General features: G+C 42.1%; 1 protein-coding gene and 1 long non-coding RNA gene across 4 annotated transcripts in view; one reads left to right on the top strand and one right to left on the bottom strand.

Annotated features, from left to right (window-relative positions):
* MGA (MAX dimerization protein MGA) overlaps nt 1–19957 on the top strand; it is an 83716-nt gene that overhangs the window by 3522 nt on the left and 60237 nt on the right. For all 3 annotated transcript variants that reach the window (XM_075844856.1, XM_075844857.1, XM_075844855.1), the window contains exons 2-7: nt 11855–12964; nt 14519–15338; nt 18018–18105; nt 19229–19324; nt 19412–19537; nt 19737–19856. In XM_075844856.1, the coding sequence (XP_075700971.1) occupies nt 11916–12964; nt 14519–15338; nt 18018–18105; nt 19229–19324; nt 19412–19537; nt 19737–19856 (2299 nt within the window). In that variant the 5' untranslated portion in view covers nt 11855–11915. The remainder of the gene's footprint in view (nt 1–11854; nt 12965–14518; nt 15339–18017; nt 18106–19228; nt 19325–19411; nt 19538–19736; nt 19857–19957) is intronic.
* On the bottom strand, nt 3680–16201 carry LOC142665234 (uncharacterized). The gene is made up of 3 exons (XR_012851448.1): nt 16098–16201; nt 14751–15012; nt 3680–3762 (listed from the first exon to the last, which is right to left on the bottom strand). It is a non-coding gene; the product is annotated as an uncharacterized LOC142665234 (long non-coding RNA).

Genomic DNA, 19957 nt, shown 5'->3' with positions numbered 1-19957 from the left:
GACCAAATACGTCTAAAAATACGGAGCGGTTTTCAGGCGTAAACAGCTCCTGATTTTCAGACGTTTTTGTAGCAACTTTGCGTTTTTCACGGTGTATTTTGGAGCTGTTTTTCAATGCAGTCAATGAAAAACTGCTCCAAAAACGTCCCAAGAAGTGACATGCACTTCTTTTACGCGGGCGTCTTTTTACGCGCCGTATTTTGACAGCGACGCGTAAAATGAAGGCCTGTGGGAACAGAACACCGTAAAACCCATTGAACGCAATGGGCAGATGTTTGTAGGCATATTAGTAAAACGCCCGAATTACGTCTGAAAACACTGCGTGTGAACATACTCTAATTGTTTCCCAGCAGTCCTGTCACATATATATATATTTAGAAGGGCAGTTATTTGCCCGTGTAAATAGGCCTTTATTTTGCAGTCTGTACAGAAGACATGTAGATCTTACAGAAATAACATTCTTCGTTTCTCTGTGTGCCCAGGGGTGTAGCTAAAGGGTATGTTCACACGCTTAGCAAAATACGTCTGAAAATACGGAGCTGTTTTCAAGGGAAAACAGCTCCTGATTTTCAGACGTTTTTTGAGCAACTCGGGTTTTCTTACGGCCGTTTTTGGAGCTGTTTTCATTGGAGTCTATGAGAAAACGGCTCCAAAAACGTCCCAAGAAGTGTCCTGCACTTCTTTTGACGAGCCGTCATTTAACGCGCCGTATTTTGACAGCGACGCATTAAAATGACAGCTCGTCTGCACAGAACATCGTAAGACCAATGGGCAGATGTTTGCCGACGTATTGGAGCCGTCTTTTCAGGCGTAATTCGAGGCGTAAAACGCCTGAATTACGTCCGTAAATAGGGTGTGTGAACATACCCAAAGGCTCACACGAAAAATTTTAGTTTGCCCTCCGTGGAACACTACTGCCTGAAAATGGGGACACAGCGGGGAAGATATGGGGGATCCTTTCTCGTTTGCCCCTGGGTTTTGCAGATTATCTATGCCCCAGCAGGATAACCATGTCATAGAGGGGTTCCAAAATTCAACTCCCACTCTGTCAGACTCGGCGTGACCGTGTGTTACCTGTTAGCCCATTTATTTGACCGTTGCACATCTTCCTCCAGCGATAAGTTTTTTTACTGAAATCCAGTTAGGCCTGATTCACACGAAAGATCGGAAACTCGGAAGTGAAAAACTGCTGTTTTTTCACATCCTAGTTGCACCTGTGCAGTTCTTGTTTTCACGGATCCCTCGTAGACTTGAGTCTATCGAGGGATCCGTGAAAACTGAAGAAAATAGGACGTGTTCTATTTTTCAACTGACCCTTCACACGGTCCGTCGAAACTACGGCTGTACAAAGGGCCCCATTTATTTCTGTTCCATCAAAGTAGCAGAAAAACTAAATTCAAGATGTGACGGACACGTCACTTCGGACACCAGCGGACCCCTTTGACTTCTAATGGGGTACTGTTGTTTTGATGGGAAGAACAGAGCTGCATGCTGTGCTACTCTTCCAGTTAAATATCGACAGGCACAATAGAGCAATGATGACAGTGTGAACAGAAGCTCAAAGGATGTAATACTGGTACATGAACCTATAGGACAGAATACACGTCTTTCAAAGGACATCGGATGGTGTTTAAAGTGCTAGTGGATGACTGACACAGGTGTATACTAGGGAATGGGATGATGGAACACCGTAATGAATGATGTGGTATGATGGGTGTTGTAGTGACCTGTCATGTAGTTGTGCAGTACACGCTATTACCTGGGTGTGGCAGTGTTTGCACTATAAGCTCCTCCCCTTGTCTTCGCGGCAGCAGAAGCACGTGATTAGAACCTCGTGTTCTTGCCGCCGCAGATGCCAGGTGGGTGACGTCACTTATCACACTTGCGCCTGCGCAGGCGACTGAGTGGCTTTTAGTAACTAAACAATTTAAAAAAAAAAAGAAAGGTAAAGCAGCTCCGCACATATACAGGACTAAAACGCGGGGTGACTGAACGTGTGAGGATGGTACTGAGTTGCGGCCGCGAGATTGGAGGGAACATGTGAGGTGTGCAGAACCCGCAGTGTACGGGGCACAGCTGGCAGTGCAGTGGTAAGAGGACAGCGAGAGACCAGCAGTGCGTTCAGTAAATGCCGCGAGTCATGTAGACAATGTCTATTTGTGCAGTTTTGTCTCGACCCAAGAGAATCGTCTAATGTACGAGAAATATCAATATTTGCTGTTTTTCGACAATTGTGTTCATGATAGAAATGTTACAGAATGTTTTATGTATAAGTCACACGAGGAGTTGTAATGGTATCAATGCCCCCGACTATGGGGGAGATTTATGAAAACTGGGGCAAAGAAAAAAATGGAACAGTTGCCCATAGCAACCAATCAGGTCGCAGCTTTCGTTTAACAACGTGCCTCTGAACAATGAGAGCTGGAAGCTGATTGGTTGCTATAGGCAACTGCTCCACTTTTCGTTTGCACCATTTTTCATAAATTATCCCCCTTTATGTGTATGACCAGAGTACACTCATGACACTTCCTATCCATTATCCTTGTACCTGTGTTTTTACTGTTCTGTTACACACACACACCTTAATTACTGGGTTTCATGTATAGATTTAATGATTTCCACACAATACAACCAATAATACTAATCAAACTTTTACATATAGAAATAATCAGTTAACCCCTTAATGACCGGGCCTGAAAAGACCTTAATGACCAGCTACATTTTTCTGTTTTTGCCTCTCTGCGTTTCAGCAGCCATAACTTTTTTTTATTTTTTCATTGACGTGGCTGTATGAGGCCTTGTTTTATGCGAGAGAAATAGTATTTTTTTCCCCCCAGTTTGGGGGTAAAAAAAAAATTTTTTACGGCGTGAATATAGGAAAAAGCGATTCTCTGAATTTTTTTTTATTTTTTTTATCCCGTTCACGTTTCACGCTAAATAACCCGTTAGATTAATTCTTCAGGTTATTACGGTCGTGTAGATACCTAATATGCGTAGGTTTTTTGTTTTTATTTAGTGTAGGGACAATAAAATGTATTTAATGGAAAATAAAGACTCTTTTTGGGACTTTTTTTATTTATTTATTTGTTTTGTTACTTTTTTTTTTTTTTAATCCCATCAAGGGATAACTTTATTTGTAACTTTATTTTTTACTTGTAATGTATTAGTATACTTCTGTACGCTAATACATTACACTGTGTCACTATGACACAGGCTGCTGATCGGGCAGCACATAGTGTGCCAGAACAGCAGGCACACGGAACAGACAGCCCTGGGGTCCTTTTGTAGGTCCCCAGGGCTGACTGCAGAGGGATTCCCCATTGTTTGATCGCATCACTGGAATCCCGGTGATGCGATCAAAGAGGGGAATTCCCTTTGATCTTGCCGCGGTCACGGACCGCGGTAATCAAAGGGTTAAACAGCTGGGGTCCGAATGTGTGCCGACCCCAGCTGTGTTCAGGAGGCTGCTCTAAGATCAGGAGCTGTTAGTAACAGCTCCTGCTTAGAGGATGAGCGATCACAGGAGCGCTCATCAGCCTGATCTGCAGCGACGCCAAAAGACGTCTCTGTAGATTAAGCACCCGCACCGCCTGACGTCAAAAGACAGTGGGCGGTCGGGAAGGAGTTAAGACAGTTCACATCATGTATTTTGTTTAGTGTGTATGTAGAGAAAGCTTACGTCCATAGTGCTCCAGCTTCATTGTCAGATGTGGGCTGATACGGAGTCCTTGGGTCTCTTATCTGATTGTATACATCAGTATTCTGCAATAAATAAGGTATAGAATAGCATAGTAAACTAAGGTACTCCATCCTGCAGTCAAGTAAAAAAAGTAGTATACACGCAACGTATACGTTTTTTAACATGGGAGCCAATAGGTGACGTATGCCACTGTATGGCATTTAGTTAAAGAGGCTCTGTCACCAGATTTTGCAACCCCTATCTGCTATTTCAGCAGATAGGCGCTGCAATGTAGATTACAGTAACGTTTTTATTTTTAAAAAACGAGCATTTTTGGCCAAGTTATGACCATTTTTGTATTTATGCAAATGAGGCTTGCAAAAGTCCAAGTGGGTGTGTTTAAAGTAAAAGTCCAAGTGGGCGTGTATTATGTGCGTACATCGGGGCGTTTTTACTACTTTTACTAGCTGGGCGTTCTGACGAGAAGTATCATCCACTTCTCTTCAGAACGCCCAGCTTCTGGCAGTGCACAGACACAGCGTGTTCTCGAGAGATCACGCTGTGATGTCACTTCCTGCCCCAGGTCCTGCATCGTGTCGGACATCGGCACCAGAGGCTACAGTTGATTCTGCAGCAGCATCAGCGTTTGCAGGTAAGTAGCTACATCGACTTACCTGCTGATGCTGCTGCAGAATCAACTGGTGCCGATGTGGCCGACACGATGCAGGACCTGGGGCAGGAAGTGAGTGACGTCACAGCGTGATCTCTCGAGAACACGCTGTGTGTCTGCACTGCCAGAAGCTGGGCGTTCTGAAGAGAAGTGGATGATACTTCTCGTCAGAACGCCCAGCTAGTAAAAGTAGTAAAAACGCCCCGATGTACGCACATAATACACGCCCACTTGGACTTTTGCAAGCCTCATTTGCATAAATACAAAAATGGTCATAACTTGGCCAAAAATGCTCGTTTTAAAAAAAATAAAAACGTTACTGTAAGCTACATTGCAGCGCCTATCTGCTGCAATAGCAGATAGTGGTTGCAAAATCTGGTGACAGAGCCTCTTTAAACATATATACGTCATGAGGTTTTGAAAATCTTTTCATGACGTGCATGTTGAACAGACACTGTTTTAGTCTATGGGTGATGGATTCCACAACGACCAAACTGGCATTCGCCACGGCCTGCTTCTAACGTATATATCCGGAGCTCTTCCCGGCGTATACGTCAAAAGCATGATGTCAACAGCGGATCTGTCAGGTCTCCTATGCTATCCTATCTGAGGGTAGCATATGATAGAAGGGAAGATGTCATTTTTTGTGATTCGATTCAGTATTTTCATGTAAAAGCCGTTTAAATACTGCCAGGACCCATAGAGAAATCGTGTTTCGTGTGCGTCCTATTTCCCCACCCACACTCTGCTGATTGACCGTTCTTCCAGCATACAAACTTATACAGAAAGAGCTGTCACTCAGCAGTGTGTGGGCTTTCTCTGTGAGTCCTGCAAGTATTTAAACCGCTTTTACATGAAAAAAAACCCTGAATCAAAACAGAAAACATAAATAAAGCTCCGCACCTCTACCTCTATCATATGCTGCCTAAGGCCCCCCTGCACACGGCCGTGCCTGTACTCACGGACGGCCTCGGACAGTCACCCGCATTTGCAGGCCGTGCTCACATTATAAAGTATGGGAGCACGGTCTGTAAAATTAAAAAAATCGGACATGTCCTATTTTTTGCCGGTCATTTCTACGGCCCGGACACCTTCCTGTAAATATACAGGAAGGTGTCCGTGGGCAATAGAAATGAATGTGTCCGTACTTTGATCCGCGGATCAAAATTACGGCCGTGTTCATGGGGTCTTAGATAGGAGACCTGCTTTAAAGAGGCTCTGTCACCACATTATAAGTGCCCTATTTCCTACATAAGGAGATCGGCGCTGTAATGTAGGTGACAGTAATGCTTTTTATTTAATAAAACGATCTGATTTCACCACTTTATTAGCGATTCTAGCTTTATGCTAATGAGTTGCTTAATGCCCAAGTGGGCGTGTTTTTACTTTAGACCAAGTGGGCGTTGTCCAGAGGAGTGTATGACGCTGACCAATCATCATCATGCACTCCTCCATTCATTTACTCAGCGCATAGGGATCCTTTTAGATCCTTATGTGCTGTCTTATACTTACACATTAACAATACTGAAGTGTTTAGACAGTGAATAGACATTCCACGGGATGTCTATTCACAATCTCTGCACTTCGTTACTCTGTCTGTGGTAGTTACAGCAGAGCAAGCCTAATCTTGTTGTATCCTGTCATCTACACCGTAATCTCGCGAGATTATGCTTGCTCTGCTGTAAATACCACAGAAACAGTAACGAAGTGCAGGGATTGTGAATAGACATCGCGTGGAATGTCTATTCACTTCAGTATTGTTAATGTGTTAGTATAAGGGGGTTTCACACGAACGTGATTTGCGTCCGTGCAGCCCGCATGGTTTTCACGCGGGTCGCACGGACCTATGCAAGTCTATGGGGCAGTGCAGACTGTCCGTGAGTTTTGCGCAGCGTTAGTCCGCTGTGTAAAACTCGCGACATGTTCTCTATTTCAGCGTTTTCCGCGCATCACGCACCCATTGAAGTCACTTCAAAAAGAGCTTCCGTGGGACAAGCGTTATTCGCGCAACAGCAGTAAAAGAATGTAAACAGAAAAGCACCACGTACTTTTCTGTTTACAAACATCCAAACGGAGTGTCATATTGATGGCGGCTGCGCGAAAAGCACGCAGCCGCGCATCCATATGAACAGGGCACACAGAGCTGTCAAGAGCCTTTTGCGCGCGCAAAAACGTCACGTTCGTCTGAATCAGCCCTAAGGCTGGGTTCACACGACCTATTTTCAGGCATAAACGAGGCGTATACGTTCATTTGAATGGGTTTGCCGACGACCTGTCATTTACGCGTCGTACGTGTCAAACGACGACGCATAAAATGACTGCCTCGTCAAAGAAGTGCAGGACACTTCTTTGGATGTTTTTGGAGCCGTTTTCTCATAGACTCCAATGAAAACAGCTCCAAAAACGGACGTAAAAAACGCGAGTTGCTCAAAAAACGGCTGAAAATCAGGGGCTGTTTTCCCTTGAAAACAGCTCCGTATTTTCAGACGTAATTGCAGTTATCGTGTACACATATCCTTAGACAGCACATACTGATCTAAAAGGATCCCTATGCGCTGACTAAATGAATGAATGGAGAGAAGTGCATGACGCTGATTGGTCAGCGTCATACACTCCTCTGTACAACGCCCACTTGGTAAAAACACGCCCACTTGGGCATTAAGCAACAAAACAGATCGTTTTTTTAAAATAAAAAGCATTACTGTCACCTACATTATAGCGCCCATCTCCTTATGTAGAAGATAGGGCACTTATAATGTGGTGACAGAGCCTCTTTAAGCTGCATATTTTTGGTCCGCATAAAAGATCTTATCAGCCGATAAACTAGCGTTAACTCTTTCACGGCTGATAGCTGCCCTGTCTACACAGGGCAATGATTGGGAACAAGCGTTCATACGCTCAGTCGACCGATCGTTGGCCTGTGTGGAAGGGCCTTTATGCATGGACCTGATAAGTGATGTAATTCTAATCCTTTAAATGGACTCCGTCCTCAGACCAATGCTAGTCTATTTTATTATTTCTAATTCACGTCAGCGGGTGGTGTATTACCCTCTGATAGATGCCCGAAATTCCTGTCCAAGGCGCTTTATCGAAGCTCCTTTCAGCATTTAAATGGAGTGTTTCAGCCATAGATTTTTTATATGTAAAACCAGACACTAATATATTCTATCTTTATAGTCTATTTTAAATTTCTCTTTGTAGTTTTTGTTTTTTTTCTATTTTCTGTACATGATTATCTGGGCAGCCATCCTGCCTGAACTGCTGTTAACAGCATTTAGAGATATGCTTTACAGCAGTCACATGAACCATGGGAACTTCTATGGGAGAGTATTTTAGAAATGCTCTGTGACCTGTGCAGAAGTCATTGTGCAGGGAGGGGGAGGAGGTGAGCTATGTCCATCAATTATCAATCTATATAGATGTGTTACATGTCATTGTAATCCTGCCTGTGATAATGAGATGTGTGGAGGTTCAGATAGCACCAGCTCGGGGTGGTGCATGGATAGGGACCCATCCCAATTCTGAATCAGAAAAAAGTATCCGGCACACAAACTAGAGTTTGAGATATTTTTATTTATCTTAATGCCAATGGCGGAGTGCAACGTTTCGGTCTTAATGACCTTGTTCAGGCACTGAGCCGTGCTGGGGTCTGTTGTGTGACTGCACAAATCGTCCCATTAGTATGTGATTAAAAACCACAACAGTGTCCTCAAATGACAATGTATGTAAAAATACTTATAGTATGTACAGTGATCAATCTGTGTTATATATCAAGTTAAATTTATATAAATACATATAGAAGGTGCAAAATATGCTAATTAATACAACTAGCAATAAACACATACATCTGTGTACATTTAAATAAAAAAATTACCATGTGGTACTATGGATCCATGTTCCAGTGTGTGTAGAGTTAGCTTCCGGCAGTCCTGGAAGTTTAATTGCGCATGTCTGTGAGTTTACAGGTGCTTCATTTCCTTTTATTATAAGAATGGGTATGTTTTACCATCTACTGCGCATGTCTGCGCATGCGCATTGGCCGGCTGAAGTCGCCGGGGGCCATATTGGTAAAGGTGAACACCATAAACTAATAAAGGAAGCACTGTGCATGTCAGCGCGTGCGCGTTTTATATAATTTACCGTTCATATTAACAAAGTTGATATAAGGCACCTATGATCTCAAATGAGAGAAGTTTTTTTTTACCAATGACGATCTATATCTATCATCCACGCAACTGAATAAAAATCTCTCGCTCTCTCTCTCGAAGATGGACTTGCATAGAAAGTCTATAAACTTTTATAAATTAAAAAAGGACCAATAAGCAAAGAAATTAATGATAAAAGTAAAATCGGATATATACAGTGCATTCGGAAAGTCCTCAGACGCTTTCACTTTATTCACATTTTGTTATACAAAAAAACGTTTGTCCCCATTATTCTGCACTCAATACCCCATAATAACAAAGTGAAAACAGAATTTTACAATTTTTTTGCAAATTTATTAAAAATGAAAAACTCAGATGTCGCATAAACATAAGTATTCAGACCCTTTGCTATGACAATTGAAATTTAGCTCCGGGGCCTCCCATTTCTCTAGATCATCTGTGATCAATTAATTTTGATTGGGCATGATTTGGAAAGACACACCCATGTCCATATAAGGTCTCTCAGCTGACAATGCATATCAGAGCAAAAACAAAGCCACGAGGAGGAAAGAACGGTCAGTAGAGCTCAGAGACAGGATTGTGTGGAGGCACAGATCTAAAGAAGACCAAAAAAATTCTGCTGCACTGAAAGTTCCCAAGATTACAGTGGCCTCCATAACGCTTAAATGGAACAACCAGGACTCTTTCTAGAGCTGTCCGCCCGACCAAACTAAGTAATCAGGGGAGAAGGGCCTTGGTAAGAGAGACATGACCAAGAACCCAATAGTCACTCTGGCTGAGCTCCAAAGATCCTGTGTGCAGATGGGAGAAACTTCCGGAAGGTCAACCATCATTGCCACACTCCACCAATCTAGGCTTTATGGCAGAGTGGCCAGAGAGAAGCCTCTCCTCAGTAAATGACACATGAAAGCCCGCCTGGAGTTTGTAAAAAAAAAACACATAAAGGCCTTTCAGACTGTGAGAAACAAGATCCTGTGGTCTGATGAAACTAAAATTGAACTTTTTGGCCTCAATTCTAAGTGTCATGTCTAGAGGAAACCAGTCACTTCTCATCACCTGACCAATACCATCCCTACAGTGAAGCGTGGAGGTGGCAGATTCATACTGTGGGGTCTTTTTCAGCGGCCGGGACAGGGAGACTTGTCAGGGTTAAGGCAAAGATGAATCGAGCAAAGTACAGAAATATTCTTAAAGTGAATGTGACGCTAGAAAAAAATGTATTTTTTTTTTAGTTAAACAATTGGTGTGTAGGTGATTAAACATTGTTCTAATTTTTTTAATTTTTTTCACGAGTCAGGAAATATTATAAATTAGATTCTAATTTATAATATTTCCCAGTGCTGGTCACTAGATGGAGCAATTCCCAAAATTGCAGCATTGCATTGCTTTATGCTGCAAAATTTGAGAAAACTCACTCACTCTAGTGAGCTCTCAGAATCCCCCCCTCCTTTATCCTGGCTAGTGCCGGGAGAAACGAGGGGATTGAACGGTCAAACCTCCTACACTGTGTGTCGCCATTTTTTGAGCTAACACACAGTGTAGTAGGTTAACATACACTAGTAAACACACAGTAAAACACTTACATACACAGAAATAACTTACCTGCTCCAGTCGCCGCCGCTCCCTCCGGTCCGTCCGCTCCGTCTGCTACCGCCGCTCCAAGTGCACAAGTCCGGAAGCCGCGACCGGAAGTAGTAATCTTACTGTCCGGCCGCGACTTCCGGTCTACAGGAAAATGGCGCCGGACGGCGCACAGTTCAACTTGGATTGTGTGGGAGCGGCGCATGCGCCGTTCCCACACAGACTGCGTACAGCATAGTGGATGGAACGGGCCCCGTTCGCATTCACTATGGGACTGTAGCTGCCGTATTCCATGTCTGTATGTGTCGTTAATCGACACATACAGAAATGGAAAAAAAAATGGCTGCCCCTATAGGGAAGAAAAAGTTCAAAAATAAAAAAAAAGTAAAACACAAACACACAAATAAATATAAAAGTTTTTAATAAAACACTAAAATCAAACTGATGTAAAAAATTTTTTTCCCGTGACACTGTTCCTTTAATAAAAGCCTGACCCAAAGTGCTCTGGGCCGAAGACTCCCCTTTTAACAAGACAATGACCCTAAGTACACAGCCAGGACAACACAGGAGTGGCTATGGGACATCTTTGTGAATGTCCTTGAATGAGTCCTGACTTGAACCCAATTGGACATCTCTGGAGAGACCTGAAAATGACTGCCCACCGACGGTCCCCATCCAACCTGACAGAGCTTGAGATGATCTGCAGAGAAGAATTGCAGAAAATCCCCAAATCCAGGTGGGAAAACCCAAGAAGACTGGAGGCTGTTATCGCTGCCGAAGGTGCTTCAACTAAGTAAAGGGTCTGAATACTTATGTCAATGCAATATTTTAGTTTTTCCTTTTCAATAAATTAGCAAAGATTACTAACATTCTGTTATAACTTTGTTATTTGTGGGGTATTAATTGCTGAATGATGGGGGAATTTTTATTTTTTTTTAAATTCTTGCACAAGGCCTCAACATATCAAAACGTGAAAAAAAATTGAAAGGGTCTGAAGACTCTCCGAATGCAATGTGGATGTATGTATGTGTAGTTTTCAAAATGCAGATAGATGCGGGGCCCACCTCTGGGACCTGCATCTATCTCTAGAACTGGGTTCTCTGACCTGATCCTACCTTCTGTTGCTGGGCTCCGGCCACTGAGCTAGAAGGTGGCTAGGTTTTCCGGGAAATGAATGGGAGTTACGGAAACAGAGTAGCACGGCGAGCCACACTGCTTCTTTTAACTCCAGAGATTCGGAAACAGCGTAGCTCGCTGTGCTACGTTCTTTCCGTAACTTCCATTCACTTATATTGGAGTTCCGGAAACGGTGTAGAAAAACACGCTCTGCTGCTTACAGAAAACCTAAGAGCAGAAGCTAAAACCGGGGGAGATAGGTGTGAGTCCCAGAGGTGGCACCCGCATCTATTGGACATTTATGGCATAGCCTGAGGATATGCCATAAATATCTGAGATGGGGAAAACCTCTTTTACCTTCCAGCGGCCAGGTAATGAGAAAAAATTTACCCAATTAAGGCCCCATTAGCAGATATTTAGGTTTATTGACTCCCTGGAATTCGCCAGCCTTTCCAGACGTAATTTATTTTGCAGCAGATCAACCGATATTTCTGAAATTTTTCAGTTCAAACAAAATCTCCATATAGGTCTTTGATATTTATTTCGTATAGATGTTAAAATGCAGAATTGTCACTTATATGTTATCTGCTAAATAAGACCAATTCAATTTAATTAAATTTTCTTCTTTTTGCTTCTGTTTAGAGAAATGACTCTAAACAGTCATTACAGCTGATGGTTTAGATTTCCACATCTTACAGCTATCATGGAGGAAGATTCAACACAGAGTGGTGGCACAGAAGGTGGAAGCAAACCACCAGCTACAGCTCCTGCTTTCTTTGTCATACTCCATCCATCACAGGGCGATGGCTCGACAGAACAAGGTATCTTGGTGGCCAACCGGAATACATCCTCTGTAGCACCAGTTATCACAACTGGTCCCAATAAATCAAAATCTGATTTCTTCCTTTCCGCAAATTGCACATCTGGGGAGATCACTGTGACCATTGACAATAATAACATGTGGAATGAGTTTTACCGCTGCAACACTGAAATGGTCTTGACAAAGCAAGGAAGACGGATGTTTCCCTATTGTCGGTATTGGATATCCGGTTTAAACCCTTATCTGAAATACATCCTTGTTATGGACATCACTCCACTGGATAATCAGCGATATAAGTGGAATGGAAAGTGGTGGGAGCCTGCAGGGAAAGCAGACCCACATGTTTTGGGTCGGGTGTTCATTCACCCTGAGTCTCCATCTACTGGGCAGTATTGGATGCACCAGCCAGTTTCTTTCTATAAGCTGAAGTTGACCAATAATATTTTGGACCAAGATGGTCACATCATTCTTCACTCCATGCACCGCTACTTGCCACGGCTGCATGTGGTACCTGCTGAAAAGGCCTCAGAGGTAATTCAGCTTAATGGACCCGATGTTCACACATTCACTTTCCCACAGACAGAATTTATTGCAGTTACAGCATATCAGAATTTTCAAATTACCCAGCTAAAAATTGATTGCAACCCTTTTGCTAAAGGTTTTCGGGAAGGGACTGTAACAGGACGTCCAGTTAAGGATTCGAAGCACACACCTTCAGAAGAGGAAGTGGACTCTTCAAGCAGTAAAAATGTAGTGGAAAATGAGGATCCGAGTAGTTTAGAAAACCTACAGGAGTTATTCAGAATGTCTGACTATTTAGATGGTGACAAAGAGAATGATTCTTTCAACTCTGAGCAGGATTTCTTAAAGTTTATCAAATCAAAGTCTGAACTTGGCAATAATTTGAAACAAAATGCAGATGTCGTTAAAAGGTACAGTAATAGCCACCACTTTTCTGTGTGCAGGAATTTAACAACTAGATATGGCCGAGTGAAATAGTATTAAATACAACTGAATATTATAATTGCTGTGCCGCTTCGTTTCTGATCGGCTTTCCCCGGGAAGCGCGGCGAGCAGTGTACGAACTCATAGACGTTCTTTTGAGCCCCTACACCACTTGCTGAGCAATAGAGTACCTATTGTTAAGACAACTTTGGAATGCATGTAAAGTTGCAAATTACTCGTTTTCCAGAAGCCTCTTTGAACGTTCACATATTGCGTGAAAAAAAGACCGATACCTCCGAAGTTACCTAAAAATCCTAGTGTATAAAGCTATAAATAGAAGACGGGGAGTAGGGGGATGCAGCTGGAGCTTCCCATTGTTTCAGTGAAAAAGCATGAAGGGGAGGCCAAATGGAGGACACACACGCACACACACACCCCATTTGAGGTTGCACTACATCCAATGGTTCCTAAGGAGTTGTGATTTTCATTTTTTAATCATAGGTACTCTTTAAAACAGTTGTGACCTTCTATTAGCCAACTCCATGCTCTGAAGGATTACCAGCATCCATTGAAATCTGCTGATTTCAGTGTGCACCCTTAGATTCTGATGCATGGAGAGCTATGATCAAGCAAAAGGGCTTGATATTGTACAAGTTTTTTTTTAAATAGTAAGGATTAGACCCTCTGATGGCTTTGAGACATGCCACTTATGGCCCTTTTACACCTGCCGACAATCGGCCGGTGCAGCGAGCACGGATCAACGAGACATCGTTGATTGGCGCTCGTTTGCTCCTGTTACACAAAGCTATGGATGGGGACGAGCAGGTTGTTACTCCGTTCGCTCGTCCCCATACATTATTATCATGTCTGTAGCGCGTCCCCCCTGTTTACACAGGGAGATGTGCTGCCGACAAAGATATTTAACTTTTCTAAAAACGATACGACCAGCAGATGATCGAGCGTTCTATGAACGCTCGTCTGCCCGATAATCGCTCAGTGTAAAACCCCCTTTAGTTTATCTGTATCAGAGTAATACCTGTATTTATCGTTACTTGATTGTAAGTATATAGGCATTTATATGCAATTGAAGGGGTATTCCTATCATCGATATCTATGGCATTTCCACTTTATATTGCATAAATGTCTTAATAGTCCTCCTCTCTAGAGCATGGGTTCACAGACCCCCTTTCTGCCTGGTGATAACGCATCCAGGCAAAGAATGAATTGAGAGGTGGCCGCATATATTAATTTCGATTAGAATTTTGGCCCTGTCCATAACGCCAATAGAACAGAATGGAGAGAGTCCCACACATGCATGGCCACCACTCCATTCACTCGCTGCCTTCATGTGGCAACCGCCTCACCAGGTGAGACGAAGGTCGGGGGACCTGTGTTCAGGAAACAGGTGCATGTACCAGAGCTGGGATATGCACCTGTCAGACAATTATGGCATATCCTGTGGATATGCCATAAATGTCTATGATGGGAATACCCTTTAACACAGATTGAAATGCAATATAATTTACTCTAATCTCCTATAGGTTCAATGAGAACTTCACTGTGGCAGCTTTATCCGAACCCACAGAGGACCCTACTTTTGAAGTTAAAAAGGAACCTGAAGATAATTATGATTACAGTAAGACTCCAACTATAAAAGGCGTAGTTGTTAAGCAAGAACCATCTGATGGTGAAGTAACAGATGATTACTCCAACAGCGATGTGGATTTTCCTATATTAGAGAAGCAATTTGCAAAGTTCAAGGAAGATCCTTACCTGGATGGAAAACATTGTTCCAACAGCCCCACAGGGGTTGCAAAAGCAAAATTATTGAACCTTGACCAGGGTAGTGTACCTGTGCTGTACCTGGAGCCTTGTGCTGCTGATAAGAACAACCTTGAGGCTCCTGAATTACAAAAGCCTCTCTTGCCTGAGGGCACACTACAAGACATGGGTATACACAATTCCTCTTTTCGTACAGAGTCTCGTCCTATTTCTCCAAGCCCAAATGTTAATTCTCAGTTTGTAGATGATCTCTCTGTAAAGGGGAAAAGGAAAAGAATATGTAAAAACAAGATTAATGAAATATATGCGACCCTGCAAACAGCACTGAAATCCTCCCGTGGCCCTAAAAGGAAATTCCCTTTACTGCTACCCAAAACTTCAGTAACGCCAACCCCTGGAAATGAGGGCACAGTGGCACCTATAGCGAAAAAGAGAGGGAGGCCGCCCAAGCCTAAAATTTCTAAGGTAGGACGCCGTCCAAAAAAAGACAATTTCATAGAAGCTTCACGATTGTTCCCAGATTTCAATCCAGACCTTGAAGATGTGGACGGAGTCTTATTTGTTGCCTTTTCTTCTAAGGTAAAATTTAAAAAATGTAAGAGTTCTGACAGATATTTTGGAGGTTTGCTGAATTAAGTTTCTACTTTTTATGTGTCATATATGATAGGACGCTGACTTTTTTATTATCCTTGCTGTGTAAATTTTGTTATATACTGTATCAGTTTTGTAGGCTTAAGGCCCTTTTACACGGGCCAATGATCTGACAAACGAGCGTTCATATGAACGGTGGTTCCTGATTATTGCCATGTGTAAACAGGGCAACAATCAGCCGATGAACGAGCAAATGCTTGTTCATTGACTGATCGTATCGTTTATGCAGCAGAAAATATTATGCTCGTCCCCATACATAGCTCCTTCTGAAAGGAGCAAATGAGCGCCGATCAACGAGGTGTTGGTTGACGGTATAAAAGGACCCTTATATTACTTTTTATAAAGCCCAAAGCATTTTATGCTAATTTGTAATAATTAAGTCACATCATCAAACAGATCTCTAGTCACACGAGGTCTGCAGTTATAGAACTAGTATATAATATAGAAATAGTTTTTACATAAAATACCTTATTTAGAAAAAGCACCTCCATGATGCTTTCTCCTTTTCTAATCAAAACCCCTGGCAGCTGATACTCCGAGGGAAGTTGTGGTCAATACAAATGTAGTATTACACTGCAACCATTCAAATGTTGTAATTTTTGTGGCGGAAAAGCAGCCATTCCGTTGCAAATCTGAACCAAAAAACGTTTACGTTTAAATTTAATTAAAAAAAGTGTCTATGCTTACCTCCCTGGCGTTATCATTGCGATGGCTCCTTGTTCCCCCTGCTGTTCTCTGGGCAGCCCTTCCCCCTTGGATGACTTTTCATCCCATGTGATTGCTGCAGCCAATCACATGGGATGTAGCTGTCACATTGGCTGCAGCATCATCCCAGGAGGCCAGGCTGTGGGAGAACAGATGGATGCGTCGCTATGGCAATGCCAGTGAAGTTAAGTATTGGCTTTTCTTTCTGCAGCACCGATTCCAGACGAAAATCTGCACCACAATTTGGTGCGGTTTTTCGACCAGAATTCCGTGCAGGTTTTTGGTCGGATATGGTGTACTTTTACGCAGCATATCTGACCTGTGTTAACATACGGTAACAAATGGGCATCACAAGCCTGATGTTAATATGGCCTAATAGGCATATAAAAAAGGGTTGTCCTGGTGAGACAACCTCGCTTAAAGAGGCTCTGTCATCAAATTATAAGTGGCCTATATTGTACATGATGTGATCGGCGCTGTAATGTAGATTACAGCAGTGTTTTTTATTTAGAAAACTATCATTTTTGACAGTTATGACCTATTTTAGCTTTATGCTAATGAGTTTCCCAATGGACAACTGGGCGTGTTTTACTATATGACCAAGTGGGCGTTGTACAGAGGAGTGTATGACTCTGACCAATCAGCGTCATACACTTCTCTCCATTCATTTACTCTGCACATAGCGATATAGCTATATCACTATGTGCAGTCACATAAACACACTATAACGTTACTCATGTGTCATGACAATGAATATACATTACCTCCAGCCAGGACGGGATGTGTATTCATTCTCCTGACCACTTCTGTAGCATCTCTGTGAGTTACAGCACAGCAGGCGTAGTCTTGCGAGATTACGCTGTAAACTGTCATTCACAGCGAGATCTCGCTGTGCTGAGCTGTAAATCACACAGACGCTACAGAAGTGGTCAGGATTCTGAATACACATCACGTCCTGGCTGGAGGTAATATATATTCATTGTCATGTCACATGAGTAACGTTATAGTGTGTTTATGTGACTGCACATAGCGATATAGCTATATCGCTATCTGCAGTGTAAATGAATGGAGAGAAGTGTATGATGCTGATTGGTCACTGATTGGTCAGCGTCATACACTTCTCTCCACAACGCCCACTTGGCCATATAGTAAAACATGCCCAGTTGTTCATTAAGAAACTCATTAGCATAAAGCTAATATAGGTCATAACTCTGTCAAAAATGATCGTTTTTCTAAATAAAAAACACTGTTGTTATCTACATTACAGTGCCGATCACATTATGTACAATATAGGCCACGTATAATGTGGTGACAGAGACTCTTTAACTCACTTCCTGCACTTGACATTGGAGATGTCTATCATTTTTCCCTATGTGCATTTGGAGAAGCCTACGACAGACATATGTTAACATAACAGATATAATCGCTTAAGCAGTGTTGTACTTCGATTATTGCCCTAGAAATATCTCTGGATCTGAATAACACTGTTCACATCCTGATATATAACCTTTTTTTTATTTCACCTAGAGATCTTTATTGAATAAATAATATAATCACATATCGTGAAGAATCCTGTTGTTTTGTATAGCTAAGTGGACGGATACCTGTAAACTTTAGGCCGGTTACGGTTTGTTCTTTAAACGCCAGCAGCAAATTTCAAGAGGTTTGGCTACCTAGCTCCTGGGATTTATCCAAACCTGACCTAAAGTACGAGTGAACCCATAATGATATTTGGGTCTGTTGCCCATAGTTGCCAACACCATGTTAACTGTAACTTGTGACAAGTATATGTAATTTATTTAATAAGCTCCATGCAGAAAAGTTGGCTGATTTTAGTAAAACAAAATATTTTGGAAATCCCAAAAAAAGAATTTTGTCACCAGTTGATTCATGTTTCTTTAGGAAGCCTTGGATGTTCACACAGGGAAGAAGCCCACGGACACTGTGTCTTCCAGTTTTTCAACTCCTGAAGCCTCCACAGGACTAACGGGTAGAAGCACTGAATAGATTCATATTTTAGAATTGAGTTATTACTTCATGTCACTATAGGGGAAAAATATGCTGTTAATTTCTCACCTAGTGTAACACTGTACTTTGACAAAGGATGTCTAGATTACAGGGTAACTAAACTTTTAAAAACTTTTGGCATGTCAGGAGTTTTGATCGGTGGGGGTCCTAGCACTGAGACCCCCACTGATCGCTAAAACGAAGCAGCAGACGCGCTCAAGTGAGTGCTGTTCTGTTTATTTTTTGGTCGGCTTTACTCGGAAAGCCGAGTGAGCGGTGTAGGGACTCATAGACTTCCTATTGGGCCCGTACCCCAATTGCTCGGCTTTCTGAGAAAAGCCGATCAGATACCCAGCAGCTTACACGAGCCCTTCTATCGCTTCGTTTTAGTGATCTGTGGGGGTCTCCGTGCCCAGAACCCCACCGACCAAAACTTCTGACCTGTCACTATGACAAGTCAGAAGTTTTCTTAAAGTTTGGTTACCCTTTAAAGTTTCTGTGAAGTGAAGATTTTGTTATTAGTGAAGTTATGTTCTGTTAGGAAATTGCGTTATAATTGATGTTTCTGCTCCATTTTTATTTGCTGGAGAGATTGAGGTCAGGCCCATTTTATACTGCGTTTCCCCTGCACGTTTGATGAATAAGTCGGGAAAGCTCCCAGCACTTACGTCAAACGTAGCCCTTAGGCTTCCATTATAAACACGGAGGCCAAGAGTGTGTCCTTTTTCCTCTGTTGTGTAGTTTACGTTAGGGATACGTTTTTTTTGCTGGATAGAGTAGTGTAGTCGACTATGCTATTCTGTCTAAAGCGTATAAGTCATGAACTTTACAATACATTTTCATGACTTATTTGTTACACAGATGCCATAATAGCCTATGGGTGAGGGTGTTTAGCATGAAAACGTAATGTAAATAATAGGTCATTTTCTGATGACACGGTCTTATTCAAGCAACCATATTATGTTGATATGGAAAGCTGACATGATGGCCGTCCGCACATGTCATAGTTTCTCTCCTTTCTCCATTCGTGGGAAACGGGCACCTTTACAAGGAGGATTTTTAGCGTACTCAGTGATAATAAAATGGTCTAATTTTTTTTCTTTCAGATGAAATGCAAAAGATTTTGGGGTTAGAGAGGCAGTTGTTGACTCATTTGAAGACAATGAAGTACAGGCAGGTCATCCACCCGGCCCTTCAACAGGGTAATAAAAATATAATTAAGGCTATTTCTGTTTTTAAACGTGCATCTCTGTAGGCACGTCAAATAATATTAACTTTTTTTTACGCAGTGGGATTAAAACTGAACATTGTGGATCCTTCCATGAGTATTGACCTCAGGTATCTAGGAGTTGAGCTTCCACTACTTTATATCACCAGTGATACAAGATATGATGATAATGGCTTATCCGCACAAAGTGAGTAGTAACCCCTTACCAACAAAAATAATTGAGTACAGAGAAAGCTTTGAGAATAGCCGGTAGTAAGACCTTGAGAAAGAAACCTGTTACGTTTATGTGAATTACATAAAGTAATTTATGAAGTATATTACAACATATTGAAGATAAACCTAATATTCCAAGTCTATTATATTTCTTATTGCATCTTCTATTATAGCTCTAGTTTCAGGATTGTCGTTTGTGTCCAGGACTGGGAAAACGACAGATTACACAAAAATAAAAGGCTGGCGAGAGAAATTCCCTACAGAATTGGCTCCTTCATCACAAAAAATTGAAGGTGAGGCGATCAGTTTCTGGGGTTGAAACTTTCTTACATAAAGTTGCCATAAAGAATGTGTATTTAGTATATAGAGGTGTAAAATGTGGTTTATTCCCTTA

Source organism: Rhinoderma darwinii, chromosome 12, assembly GCF_050947455.1.
Source record: "Rhinoderma darwinii isolate aRhiDar2 chromosome 12, aRhiDar2.hap1, whole genome shotgun sequence".
Lineage (NCBI taxonomy): Eukaryota > Metazoa > Chordata > Amphibia > Anura > Rhinodermatidae > Rhinoderma > Rhinoderma darwinii.
This window is presented reverse-complemented; position numbering and strand designations above follow the sequence as displayed.